Source organism: Triticum urartu, chromosome 7 (assembly GCF_003073215.2).
Source record: "Triticum urartu cultivar G1812 chromosome 7, Tu2.1, whole genome shotgun sequence".
In the NCBI taxonomy this organism is placed as follows: Eukaryota; Viridiplantae; Streptophyta; class Magnoliopsida; order Poales; family Poaceae; genus Triticum; species Triticum urartu.
This window is the reverse complement of record NC_053028.1, coordinates 191,098,146-191,112,786: the sequence shown is the minus strand read 5'-3', so window position 1 is coordinate 191,112,786 and position 14,641 is coordinate 191,098,146. Positions and strand designations below refer to the sequence as shown.

The 14,641-nt window shown below is 49.5% G+C and overlaps 1 protein-coding gene and 1 long non-coding RNA gene across 2 annotated transcripts; both read right to left on the bottom strand.

The window, feature by feature from the left end:
- Nucleotides 1-2,072: 2,072 nt before the first annotated feature.
- LOC125520849 (aspartyl protease family protein At5g10770-like) lies at nt 2,073-3,640 on the bottom strand. Its single transcript, XM_048685883.1, has 2 exons — nt 3,531-3,640; nt 2,073-3,315 (listed from the first exon to the last, which is right to left on the bottom strand). Exons 1-2 carry the CDS (start codon nt 3,638-3,640, stop codon nt 2,073-2,075), a joined length of 1,353 nt encoding a protein of 450 aa, XP_048541840.1.
- A 9,734-nt stretch (nt 3,641-13,374) lies between these two features.
- On the bottom strand, nt 13,375-14,318 carry LOC125523844. Its single transcript, XR_007290453.1, has 2 exons — nt 14,273-14,318; nt 13,375-13,603 (listed from the first exon to the last, which is right to left on the bottom strand). It is a non-coding gene; the product is annotated as an uncharacterized LOC125523844 (long non-coding RNA).
- Between the last annotated feature and the right edge of the window lie 323 nt (nt 14,319-14,641).

Here is a 14,641-nt window from a genome sequence, read left to right as displayed (position 1 = left end):
CTCTGATCTCAGTCCAGAAACACCTCCTCCTCCCTCTTGGCCCCTAGCTTTCTGCCCATTATTGCGGCGTCTAGAGCCCCATGCCGTAGTAGCAGGTGACCTCAAATTCTTGAAGACCAGGGGCGAGGGAGGGTGTACACCATCGCCATGTTCTTTAAATTCGTGGCCCATCATACCACAAACCTGGCACCAATCTGGGAGTTGCTCATACTTTACCGCAAAAATCTCTCTTTGGCCACCCCGGGCAATGGATGTCGCTTTCTTGAGCTGTTTACGAACATCCAGGCGAATTCTCACTCTATAAAAGTTCCCTTCAAAGTCAAAGGACGATGGCTCTGAATCCACAAACTCACCTATCTTTTCTGCCAAAGCTTTCACCTTTCCATGAAGGCGATGGGGAGATCAAGAATTCTCGCCCATATTTCAAACTTAAAGAGCTCGATGGATGTGGGTTTGGAGTAACCATCATAAGGAACAATGATTACAGGGTTACCCCGAAAGTGCCATGGCCCCCCTAGTGTCACTCTTTCCCAATCCCCAAGACAATCAAACTGCATGATGAACAAGTTCTCTTCTAGGGTTTTGATCTGGACCTTTCTTGCTAGATCCCAGGTTGACTTCATGTTGCGGAAGAACCGGTAGTTGCTGAAGGTTTTGTCAATGTGGACATGAACCAGGATCGTCCACCGGAGGTCCTCCTCTAGTGGCACGTCGTCCTCCTCGAAGACGACGTCATCTAGGTCATCTTCCTTCAGGGCAAGCTCCTCCATGAGATCCTCAAGCTTGCCTTTCCCCTTGCTCCCGGATGCGCCCAAAGTACCTTGCTTCGCCATCGCCGAAAAATCTCGGATCAGATCTTGCGACTTCCCTCGCCGCCAGATCAAACAAAACCCTAACACCACTGAACCCAGGCCCCCCACCAAGGCCGGGAAGCAGTGCCAGAGTGCCCCGTTATCAGCCCGAGCGGGAGAGCACCGGATGAGCGGTGGTGGAGGACAAATTTTCTCAACGTCGCCGGTGGCGGCGAGAGGAACACCTAACCCTAACGAGAGGGAAAACTACTTAGACAAGTTAGTGCAGCCTGCTGGCTCTGCTTGGTCTACTGTTGCGAATCCTTTTTGCCGCTTATACTGGGCCTGGCCCAATATAGGTAGTAGAGGACTGGATCAGAGCTTCTTTCTTTTTTACTCAAAAAAATTGTCCTTTTTCCCTATAAGAAAAAAAGTTGTCCTTTTTTTATGTGGGGGAGTTCTCCTGTTATTTAGCGCAGCAGAGGACTGGATTAGAGCGACAGTTTTTCCTTCTTTCAAAACAACAGTTACCTCTTTTTTTTCGAGGAAGAACAACATTTACCTGTTAGATAAACAAACACATCGTTCTCAAAAAACAAAAGAAAAACGAACACATTCAAACTAAAAAAAAGTGATAAACAAACACATTGCTTCTAAAAAAAACAAGATGAGCACATAAACTAAAAATTATAAACTAAACATGTTTTTTTAGGAAAGAAAAACAAGCATATACATTGCTGTAAAAGGCGCCAAATGTGTTTTCTCAATATGCAAGGTCTCGCTCTTGCGACGGTGGTGGTTTAGTGAACTCTTGTAACCGATCTGGATCATTTTTGGTAAAAAGGCGGTCTAGCAAACAAGCATCTTTTTTTCACGGTCCTTTCAGTTAGTGTTAAACTTTTTTTTTTTTGCGGGCACAGTTTGTGTTGAACTTAATTTCCTTTTGGAACGAACAACAATTTGCAACGACCTTTATTTATTTTATTAATACCAAGCATGTTGGTCTATCGGTCGATACAGCACCTGAAAACAAGCAAGATGCCGAGGCAGCATAACACTAACTTATACAGAACAAAAACTTATCCAGCTGCTGCTTATCCATCAGCTAGCTAGCGCGGAGATAACTCCACTCGACAGCATCACCGGCGACTTTTGTGAGTCTTATTTTTGAAGAACCATCTAGACTTGTGAGAGCCGTATTTTCGAAGAACCAACCTTCAATATACTGCATGCATGCATGCATGCATGCTAGTACGTGCTGCTTTGACTGGGCTTGATCGATCAGCAGCGGTTGTCGACGAACCCAACCTTGCCTCCACGCAGATCGTAGACCACCTCCGTGTACGCCTGCGCCAGCGACCCGATGACCGCGACGCCCGACCCGTACGCCCGCGCCGGCGCGAACGCGAGGCACGCCACCGAGAAGATGTTGTGGGGGTTGCTGAAGTACATCATCTGCTCCAATCCGAGCTCCAGGCTCGCCCCGCCCTCGAAGCTGAGCGTGATGCTCGGCACACCGATGGCATCCATGTCGGTGAAGTCGTAGCACGTGTCGAGCTCGCCCGACGCCGGCGCCACCTTGTAATTGCTCATAGCATACCTGAACAGGTCGCGCAGGTACTCGTACACGCGCGGCTTCAGGTAGGTGAAGGTCGTCTGCACCTCGATCAGCGCGTCGCTGGCGAGCGCCTGGGCGGCGATCGGGAGGTCCAGCCCGTCGATGCTCACGCCGGTGAGCCTCAGTAAGTAGAGGTTCCGGCGAGGGGCTCTGCTGTGCAGGGTGGCGTAGCTCACACTGCGTTCGGCGAGCTCCGGCCGGATGGTACCGAAGGAGAGGAAGCCCTGGGACTCGGCGCCCCTCGGCAGGCAGTAGGAGAAGGCGACCGTGTCTGGGGACAGAAGGACCTGTGAGGCCAGCGAGTAGTGGTTCCTGCTGAGGTCGAGGACTCCCGACGTGCCGTCCGTCGGCACCTCGCTCATCATCTCCAGGCAAAGGAACCTGAAGCCGCGCACGTGGACCGACGGCGCCACCGTGAGGGTGTCCTTCTCCATGGACGCGTTCAACACGAGGGAGCCATTGTGTGTCACGCGGAACGTGCAGCCGGGGGTGGAGCAACGGGTAAAGGGGCAGCCTTCCCATGTCCTGCCGCATGGAATGTCGTAAAGGGATGATGAGTGGGAGGGGTCGAAGACCTTGTCGCATGGGTCCCCGGCGGCGCATGGCTTGCACCGGAGAAGCGTGGCTCCGACGGTGGCCGTGTCGAATCCCACGGTGATGTTCTGCGCCGGAGTACCCAAGCCGACGACGACGTGGTATTCCGCTGCGTCCGGAAAATCCACCAGGGGGGTGCCGGTTGAGGGGATCGTCAGACCAGGGCTGTCCGCTGAGTCGTCGAGGAGCCCGCGCAGGCGGAGGGCGTCGCGGCTGGAGGCGTCGCCGACCGAGGGCATGCTCTGGCTCAGGCCGGCGGCAGAAGGAGAGCACGGGCTCAGCCGATGCGTCACTGGCAGTCCATTGCCATCTGCACAAGGTGTAGATAAGTTAGCAACTATTGAATTCATGCTTCAGTTAACTCATCCAAAAGCCCGAACTAATAGAGAAAGGGAGATGGGCAATATATTTCAACAACTTAGCATAAAGAGCAAACTTAATTGCAAGCACATGATGAAGATACTGTAGAATTTTCACCAGAAGGGTTGGAGGAGCAGGTCGATGGTTTCTTGGACTCATGGGACGAACGGGTGATGACATGCTTCCCACCATTGATGGAGCCTGTGCGGTAGGAGCTGCCGAGATGAGGAGCAAGAACGAGCAAGCACAAGAGCAGACAAGGAACGGCGGAAGCCATTGCTGCTTCTACTAGTATCTCGTAACGTGTAGCTAGTGGTGGAGATCGGAAGCCGGGTGGTGGTTGCTTGCATGGTACCTGGCGGAAGCCTGCCTATATATAGCCATGTATGGGAGCACATGACGTACGTCGAGGACGCCAGCATTGTTCTTGTTTAGCAGCCGGGTTCTTCAATGGCGACTGATATCATATAATGTGGGCATATAAAATGGTTATTCTCAGTCTTGTGCGTGTGGTTTCTCTTGTTTATATGCTTCCACGATCAGCCCAAAGCTTCGCGCGCGTATAAACAGCGTGTGCATACGTAAGTGGATCGGGATCAACGTCCGTGATTCCGACAGTAAGGCTAAAATTGCACGGCTAGCCGGCACAAGTGAGCTTTCAAATATATCCATCCATATCACAGACCTTCAGTGCCAGTTGCTAAAGTTGGAAAAAAAAATCTGCACAGAAGGTCTTGTTTACCTTGCATCCTGATTGGCTTACCTTCATTGCTAGTCGCAAAAGTAGTTTTTTGTAAACATAGGACGTTGTTACCTTGCATCGGCCAGGTGTCTCGGTACCACTACATCATCATTTTGCTCCTTTGCGTGCCAATGCATCATCTTCATAAGCTTGTTACCAAAATAAACGCTTCAAGAGAACAAATTTGTGGTTGAATGCTTAAGAGGGACTCAGTTGGTTGCCACATAGCGTAACCCTAGACGACATGGGCGGTGTCCCACTCTATGCTGTCCGGTGCCCCCACCTCCGGTTCCTCCCCTCGCTGCCGTGGGCAGCCACCTTCGGGCAAAGCCCGTGTTGTGGTTGCGGCGGCGGGGTCTCCCTCCTTCACGCACGCGTCCCTGCAATTCGCGGCCCAATGCTGCGGGTGCCCCAGCAGTTGGCGGTGAGGGGCGGCACGGCCCCTGGTCTGGCGGCCGGCAGCTTCACGTGGTGGTGCGCGTCCCTCCCCTGGCATCGCAGATCCGCGACGGCGGCGACTGTCCTCCTCACTCCCTCGCCGCCGTCATAGGCCTGTAGTCGGCGCAGCGCGTCCCCTCCCCGTGCTCCACCTAATCGAGCCCCCCTGCCCCCGACCTACGGCTGCTTCAGCCACCTTGCCAGCTCCTCCTCCTAGTGTCTTAGTCCAGCCATGCCTCTCTCCTCTCGGTTGGTTGTGATGCTGCTGGTGGCGGCGGATCTGGGCCACCTCTGCTCAAATTTGGACCATGGCAGTTGGTGACATTTGGATGTTTGCGGTGAGGATTCGTTGGTGGTGGTGCGTCCGGCGACTCCCATGCCAGCTTCATGTCTTGTGATGGGTACACTCTCCTTCATGCGGTGGAAATTCCGGACAGCGGTATTGTTTTCTCCAATTCCTGACCTGGCGACATTCAGGGTTGTTCGGTCAAAGGGCAGGGTGAAATCCCTGCTCAACTTGCCGATGCTAGCAGCATCGACACCTACGGGTGTCGTCCCATCTTGAAGGCGCTACCATGGCCTTTTGTCATGTCCCTCTTCGAGTAGCGGGGGAAACCCTACATTTGGTTCATCGGACCAGCAACGACCTGACGTCATTGGGTGCTATTAAAAAAGACCGACAGGGAAGTGGTTGGGCCCCTAAATTGAAGAGGACCAGCAGGTGTGGTTGGGTGGCCAATGCGCGGGTCCAAGCCGGACAACAAGCAAAAGTGTGAGACGTCTGTCTCGTATCTATGTGGACAGAAAACATGGCCTAAATTTGAGACGGATTTGCATCAAGGCAGACACAAAACGAACAGTTTCACAAACTAGGTCATTGTGTTGGGCCGTGGTTTTTGCCTTCACAGACCCAAATGGATAAAATGGATTAGACGGTTGGAGTTGCCCTTAGGTTACTAGATGATGAAATGATGCCGTAAGTCTGCTGTTGGAATTTTGGGCCAAAAAAAAAACAGTTTAATTTTTTGGTATTGCGCTCATTTTTTTGGTCTGCTTTTGGAGATGCTCTAGGCAGCACATCTGAGAAATCATAATTTTAACTAAGAGAAGACAACAAATGCTTGTAAAACCAACCATTAATAATACAAGAAAAACGCTCAGCATTTGTTTATGTCAGCAAATCAGCTCATGCAACACAAGCACGTCACCCTGAAACCGTCATCAACGAATGCCTATAATGGTAGCCCCAGAACAAAGTTGCCATAAATTTTAACTCTGACCAACAGCCCTGAAACCAATTATCTAGGCCACAACCAGTGTCACAGCAGCATCCCACCCTGGTCTCCTTGCTACTCCCTGCATGCATAAACTACCTACTGTACAAGCGTTCATCCAGACAGTTGCACTCTAGGCAAGTCACGGACTCCAATTCGTTGACTAGTGGTGCCGCTTTTCTTCTTCTGCAATAAAAAAGCAGATATATGATCAATCTTTATTTCGTATAATAATAATATATTAAGCACCTAGAGGGGGGAAAGTTAAAATGCCTATCTATCCCACTATATTCATCAAATGATCAAATCAACTAGGCGCGCTCTCTTGCAGTGACAAGTATCTCATACTTCGACTGTTAAAGTACCTGGAAAGTGGAATTTCATTGTTAAAACATCTATCTCACATAAAAATGAACGGAGGGAAACACACATTCGGATATACAAACATAAAACATATTCCCTCTGTAAACTAATATAAAAGCGTTTAGATCATTAAAGTAGTAATCTAAATGCTCTCATATTAGTTTACAAAAGGAGTACAACCCTATTGGCCTGAGCCCTAAAATCCATATGCCTTTTACTAGAAGCCTTATACTAGTTGAAAGGATGCATACCACTTTTGAACGCCTCTATGCCTTCTGCTACATTTAATCTCAGACTTAAAGTGCGCCTGCGCCTCGGATCTTTGCGACCTTTCCGCACGTGCAATATACCAACCTATAAATTGAAAAACAATGCAAATGATAAAGAGATGGTGGTAAGAAGGAAAAAGTTACTCAAACAAGAATCTAAGAAAGCTTTAAAAATTTATAAGAGTGGTGAAAATATTTTGCTCTAAGAATGCTTTCTACTCTTCTTCTGATAAAACACTGTGCCCAAAACCTACTCATGCCAAATCCAAATCTGCTCCGGTGAGTCGGGGCACTCCGCCTCCTCCTCCTCCTCCGACGACGAGTCAGGGCACTCCGCCTCCTCCTCCGGCGAGTGATCAGGGCAATCTGCCTCCTTCTCCGGTGCGTGGCGGCACTCCGCCTTCTTCTCCGCCTGCGCCGGCGCGCCCGAGCAGCCAGCCTCCTCCTTCTCCGCCTCGTCAGCAAGGGCGTAAGAGACCCACCGCCGCTTCGGCTGCTCTGGCGCGTCGTACTCGTTCTCCTCCGCCTCGTAAGCAAGCAAAGAAGACAGCCGCAGCCGCTCCGTCTGCTCGGCCGGCATCTAGCAGTACAGCTAGAGGTGGGAGGCAATTAAGATTCGGTCCATCTCTAAAGCCTCTAGAGAAGTTACCATACGAGAGGTCCGTGGAGGTAAACAAGAAGATCGTGGAAGCCGAAGTGAGGGACTTCTTTGAAGCGGTGAAAGCAAAGAAACATCCACATCCGGAGGAGAAGGTAGATCCGGTGAAAACAAAGCGCACACTTGATACCCTAAAGGAACCACCACCGTCTCCACCGAAAACCAACTATGAGCGCATTATTAGAAAGTCATTTATCGAAGCGGAGCGGTCGGAAAGTACTATCAGTGATCGAAGGTTAGCAGAACGACGAGTTGGGAAAAAAATTGTCCAGCTCGGCGAACAAGCGAACCAATCGTGCCACCCGCTCAAGGTGTCTAGGGATATCGTCGCTAATGATTCGAGGATGGTGCCCGGTTATACCAATCTTGGAGTTTACCTGCCCGGCGATATCGTCGCAAAATTTGATATAATGGAGGTGGATGAACACAAATACCAATACGGGAAGCCTCTCGTCAGTGATGGAACTATTCTGACAACGATGAGGCGAAGATTCCATGATTGGTACATGAAAACCTGCAGAGAGTCTAGGGGGAAGGATACTTTGACGCTGAGAGTTAAAGAGGAGCATGACCTCGTTGGAATTGAACTGTTGTCTGTTCCATTTGAGGAGTTCTTCCAGTGGTTCAATCAAAAGGCCTTCGATAAATTAACAGTCACTTGCTACTGTCTGTAAGTACTTTCATTGCATGTATACACTACTAGAAAAAGGCCTGTTAGTGGCGCACCTATTTTGGCCATTAATGGCGCACTATAGGTGCGTCACTATTACCACGCCACTAGTAACAAATGGCGCACCTCTGGTGCACCATTAGTATACCAGATAATAGTGGCGCACCTGACAGTGCGACATTACTATGTCCAACAGTGCGCCATTACTATGCCTCCTAGGGGCCATATTTACCTTCGCGTATGCCCCAAGTGCGTCATTACTATGCCCCATAATGCGCCACTGGTATTTAGCCCTGGTGCGCCACTAATGCTGAACAAGGTGCGCCATTACTATGAATATTAGGATTTTTTTGCTTTTCTGATATTTGCACAGGTTACAAAATACATTACATCACAGAATATAAACAACACAACATATAAACAGCAGATTTATCGAATACAGTAGAAGATTAATCTCCGAATACAATTCATCATATTAGTCTCTGAATTCAAAATACCGAAAAAGTTAGAACATTACAAGTCTCGAGACCGCGAGTAGCGAGTTTGTCGTCACATTACAAAGTCGATATCGATCATCTAAACTACCATCACATAGAAGAGAGCTGCGGCCACGATGAGCATCATCGCGATGAAACTGGTCTTCATCCGGTTCCTCCTCCGCTCCCTCCTCTCTCCCGCTAGATAGCGCGCGTATCTAGCTTCCGCCTCTGCCCTAGTGGTGTACCCTTTGTAACTGTTACCGCTGAAACGGTGAACCTGTCTCCGACCCTCCTCCCAGTCGTCGTAGACTCCGGGAACCTTACCCTTGTACACGACATACGACGGCATCTCTATGCACTAGACAAACAAAACATTAGTAGCAATTCACAGACAATACATGAGCAATATATAAGTATGCAACAAAAGGATCGGAAGAGAAAAGCAACACATTAATAGCACGATTCATGGTCCTACTAATAAACAGCATCGATTACATATAAGTTGAACAACTGTCCAAACCAAAGAGACATACAAGTTCGTTAAAGTTTAATTACAACATGAGCTAACCGATATTTCAGAACTACATAGCATCACTACTTTCGACCCGACTCAGGGACCGAAGCGTGGATGAAGCCGTCGTCTTTTGTGATGGTCATGAAATGGCGATCGTTGTCAGCCTGCATTTGTAGCGTTGTTTCTATTTCACTGTTGGACGGTTGATATTTGAGGTAGAACTTCCCCGAGGTACGAAGGACATCTTGATGGATGATTTCCGCAAACTCCGACTGGATGCTAAAGAATTCTTGTCTGAGGTCCGTGTCCTGGATTGCCGACAAGCGTGCGGCCCAATCTTTGAGACTATTTGGTAGCAGAAGGTGATAATGGTCCCGTACGATCGCCCGCATGTGATGGAGGGTGTAGTGGGCATCCTTCTGACCGCCAGGCGGCTGCTTGACGCAGGGGAACGTCGTTACGTGGGTGAACACGTGCTTGTCGTACCTAAAAATTGGCCTCCTGAAGGTGCCTCCAGATTTGGCATAGCCGGGGAGAACATCATCAAGAACTTTCTTGATATTTGTGTAGTCTTTATTCGAATGACGGTCCGAGTCAAAATACGTGGCCATGGAATAGTTCGGGCTTAAGAGGATGAGTGTGCAACGTGTATCACTGCACAAAACACGGAATGTTAGAAAAAAAGAACGATCGAAATCTAAGAAATCATATGTTACGGGGCGGTGAGGGGATGACTTACTCGGGAAAGTAAGGCACGAGGAAGTTATCCTTATCTGGGTTCGCCAGAATGAAGCCTTCGAGGTATGAACTCGCGACTTGCCGGTCCCTAGCACTGCCCAAGATCTTGGCACGCATGTAGAATGGGTCGACTATCACGATGTCCGGGGTCTTGTCTCTAATGATCCGCATCTCCATACTTAGCGAAAATTGCCAAATGAAGGTGTAGTGCAGCGGATGAAGGTTAAACATAGCGAAGATGTCATCAAACGGCAGGACGATCATACCCCCGATGGCGCTATCAACAAAGCCCTTGCCCTCTGGCACCTTGGCCACGAAAACCGGGTATGCCACATCATTCTCGGAGAGACGCCGCTTCTCCAAAGAAAGAACACTGTCATGCAGACTCCGCATAGCACCGGTTGCAGCATTGAGCAGATTAGTCGGTAGCATCGGCCTACCCACCACATGCACCCTCCTCGAGATATCCTTAGGTGAAAGTGGCCCGTCCTGAGCACTGATCGTACTCGGTACCGGCTGGCTCGCACCCTTGTTATTCTTTCTTTTTCGTCCCTTCTTCTTCTGCTGTAATGGGATCGAGTTCATGCTCAGAGACCACCTTCTTGAGTGTGTTGGGGATGATAATATTTCACACCTCAGCTATTTGAGGCTCGGTGAAGGCGGCAGCTAGAGGCGTCTCCTGAGAACTGAATGCCAGACGACGCCTGTTGCAATTGGGTTTCTCCGCGGTACCAGCTAGATCGCAATTGTCTTTTGCGGGGTTGGGTTCTTGAGAAGGAGGCCCCAAGAATTCGTCACCGTACCCATCTTCATTGAAGTACTCATCGACCCTGGTAAATGTACCATCGTCGTCGTCCGGATCCTGTGCCATATGCATGTCCGGATCAGCTGACGGCGGTAGCGTTGCGGCGGTCTTGCCATGGCTTGGCGCAGACACGACTGGCGGTGTTGTCTATGGGGTGGTGTCCCCCGCCCTCAAACGAATCTGGCTCTTCGGCCAAAGCATGGACCAGCTTATGCAGGCGCTGAGGGTCATCACATCATCTTTGTCGGCCCCAGGGGGTCGATACGGAGGTAACAAGTCATCGCAGCCCCGCAGCACCCGAACCAGTTGAACCCTATACATGTTGGGTGGCATCGGATTACCGTGGAACAGGCGGTTGCCCGGTTGAACGATTCTGGCCTTGGCGACATCGATCAACTCGCTGTCCATGAAGTGCAGGAGAGTTCATGGAACGTCGGCGGCGCCCTGCGAAAACATGTAGGGCGTCAGGGATGCCCAGTCAAAGGCAAGGAGATGAAGTTATCGGCCGAGAGGCTTAGTTACCATGATGGCGTCGAGCTCGGCTAATGTCGAGGCACCGCCAACGGCGAGCGTGCAAGTGACGGAGGGGCCGCTTGCTGTCGGGGTGCCGACCAGCGTATTCTTCCCACACCCGGGTGCATTAAGCTCCAATGACGGCGCCGACGCCGGAGACACCAATGCCGCCTCCGCTGGAGACACCAATGGCGCCGCCGGCGCGTTGTGCGAGTTGCTGCCCGTGAAGCTGGGAATCGGGGGCGGCCCCTGTTGGCCGCCCGCAATCCATGCCTACAGCCCCTCAAGCAAGGTAGGCATAATGGCGGTGATCGTCGCTCCCAGTTGGTCTCGCACTTGCTCTTCGACTATCTCCAGAATCCACGCCACTTGTGCCTTGAGTTCTTGAACCTCGCGCTCCTGGCTTTCGGAGCTGGTCTTTCTCTCCTTTCGCCCAGCGGTATAGTATTCCGACCATTTTGTGGACAAGCCTTTTCCGGCCACACGACCAGCTGACGTCGGCTTACTGAGCTTATCCTTGTGTTTCATTACATTCAACGCCCTATTTAAAGTGGTGTCCCAAGGGGAGCTTTGAGACGACCCCGCGCTACTGCTTTCAGTTTCCTGCGGAATGAACGTGAATCATTTAGAAATTTGGCTTCATTAATTAGAATGCAACCATATGGAGCTAATTACGCGGGGGTGTATTCCTTACCAGAACAAGCTCAAGCGCCTTGTTCTTCGGATCCGTGGTAAGCTCCTTTGTTACCGGCTCAATCTTGTACCGGGCCCTGACATAGTTCCTGGTCTGCTTGTCACGGTATTTATCGAAGAGGGGCGGTAGGCCTTGCTCGGCACGCTCCGCGTCCTCCTTGTCCCATATAAGTTCCGCCACTTTGTAACCGCCGGGACCGAGTTTGTGGACCCCTAAGTTCAAGTCCCGCATATCTTTCCCCCACTGACTTGATTCCGTGGTTGCGTTGCTCTCGCACTTGATCTTGAACTCCAGGTAGTCAGCTTCGCTGATCGAAGGATTTGTCTCCTTGATCTTCTCATAACTATCACCTTTTTCAATCCTTCTCTTCACTGCGGCTCTCCAAGTAGCCAGGGCCGTGCTCATCTTCGTGAGGGCGGCACTGTTCACTTTATTCCCTGAGAGGCGTGTGTTTGCGAAGTCACCGGGGAACTTGTATCGTTCGTGCAGCTTTGTGAAGAGGAGGTTGCGCAAATTCCCTCGGTCGCGATGCCTTAGGTTCTCGGTGTTAATCGAGATGGTGCTCCGGAGAATGCACCCGAGCTGTCCGGCGTACCCCCTGACTAATTCTTTGGGCGCCGTTGGCTGCCCACTAGAGGACACTTCAGTAAATTCCTCCATTGCCTCTTCAGTTGGCTGCCATCTGTGTGTGCGCTGCCATCATTAGTGGTGGCATCCTCGGCGGCACCATCAATGGTGTCATCCCCGACTCCACTAGGGGTTGTGTAGTCGGGATCGGTGTCTTCTGCGGTGTCCTTATAGCGGTGAGGTTCTTCCTCCATCTCCTGGGACAAAGGAAAATGGGTGAAAAGGGGGAGATGGTTAGCTTTGATGAGCAGGCAGCATCTTCCTAACCCCCTTCTTCTTGTCTCCTCTCACTATCTCTCTCACACACATGGCAAGCAAGGGTGTCTGAGTGTCTCCAAAGCCACAACTCCTCTAAGTTCCCAAGATAACCTAGTTGTCGAGGGATGTGTCTAGAAAGTTGGTTGATATCAAGATACATGCTGATTAATTTTTGTTTCGATTGAGAATCGGGCACCTTCTAGGTCAAGAAAATTGGGCATGACCTTTGCTAATTTTCTCGACCTAGGAGTGCCCCATTCTCAACCGAAACGAAAATTAATCAACATTTCAGGAGAAATTGGTAATTTCAGAAGATCACAAGAGCATCACAAGTTGACAAAATTCCCAAGTAGCACAGCAGCAGCATCACAAGTAGTATAGCAGCAACAGTGAATACAGTTTTCATAGCATGTACAAAGTGACATAAACACAATCTGTTGGTCTCAGTTCTCACACAAGTCAGCTGCCACATTTTCCTTGTGAAGACACTTTCCTCACACAAGTCAGCTGCCACAAATACTAGTGTTTTGTATTGTGTACTATTGGTAGTAAGCTTTCATGCGTCGGGAGAACAATTACTGATGTGGTTGCGTGAAGAGTAAATACTAATAGTGATTTCTACAATTAGTGTTCTAGGAGGAAAATAATTATTTGCACTGGAGTAAATAATTTAAACAAATACTGATGGAGTAATTTGATTCAGGAGTATAGTGTAGTGCAGCGTACTGGAGTAATTTGATTCAAGTGATATTTACTAACTTGGTACAGTGGTATTGCTAGACTTTCACCGTAGCATTAAGCAAATTAAGCAAATGTACTCCAAGCAAATTAAGCAAATGTACTCCAAGTTAAATGTACTCCAAGCAAATTAAGCAAATTCAATAAAAACTCCCACTGCTACTGCATCTTTACCAACCAAATTCAGTAACAGAGCTACTCCATTTTACTCCAAATTCAATATGCAAAATTAACAGTAATCCATACAGCTACTTCATACTCCAAATTCAGTATGCTGCTACACCAAATTCAGTTTGCACATTTAATAGTAACAGTACTTCAATGGAGTACAACTGTCAGTACCCAGCCAAATGTAGTGGCATCTTGAGTTTACCTCTTGTCAATGATATCTATAACAGCTTTGAAACAACACGAGCTGCTGCTGTCTGTGGTACGGAGGCAGTGCTTGAGATACCTGCACCTATGAAACAAAAAAACAGAATTAAGTTAGGCAGAATAGAAATCAAACATAGCATCAGCTGCATTGAAACAACAATGCTTAATCTACTACAAAGTACAAACTCTATTCAGGGGGCACAAATAACTCTCCAGGTCAATCAACATTTAATATATTCAGAGATTCAGTGCATATATGATTTCCCAAAACTAGGTGCACCTTTCTATTATTAACACACTAATAGGAGCAATTATGTTGTCTAAGATATCGAAATAATCCAATAATCACTGCTTTAAAAAGTATTTTGTGTTCTTCTAAGCATTCCAGTTTAAATTACAACACTTGGCATAAGCTCAACAGTAGCAGCAAAGATGGTGCTAGATGCAGAGCATGGTAAATTGATAATCAGTCACAGACAGAATTCGTGCCCATTACAAAACTTACAAAACTACTCTTAATGAAGAGAGTTCGGGCCATTACTTGGTCACAAAAAAAGGAAATGTGGAGACCATCAAGTTATTCCTCAAATACAATATCTGTAAAACAAGTTAACAGTTCATGTACTTACTAATTCATATAAGCAGGAAGCATCAAGTTCAATTATATGGTTGACATGAACACAAATTGACACCAATCTTTATCTTCCCAGATTTGCTGCTTAGCAGAATTGCAGGAAGGGAAGATCAATTGTACCTTGCTAACTTGCTAGGGCAGGTTGGCAGCGATGGAGTGGACCGCGGGCTAGCTGGCGTCGGCATCTCGGAGAGGGCCCGAGGGCGGCCGATGGCGACGGCCGAGGGAGGGGAGCGGGCTAGCTGGTGTCGATGTCTCGGAGAGGGCTTGAGCAGTTCGCGGTTCATGGTGCAGTGCGGCGGAGGTGGAGGGCTTGAGCAGCTCGCGGCCGATGGTGCCGAGGATGCGCACCGCCCCGCCGGTGGCTGGATTGGCTGCGACTCGCGCTCAAGGGCAGGGGCGGCTAGGTTTCATGGGGAGGGCAGGGGGCGACGGCGGTGAGGCTTTCTGGGCTCTGCTCGCTGCTGGGCCGGGGAGGGCGAGGGGAGC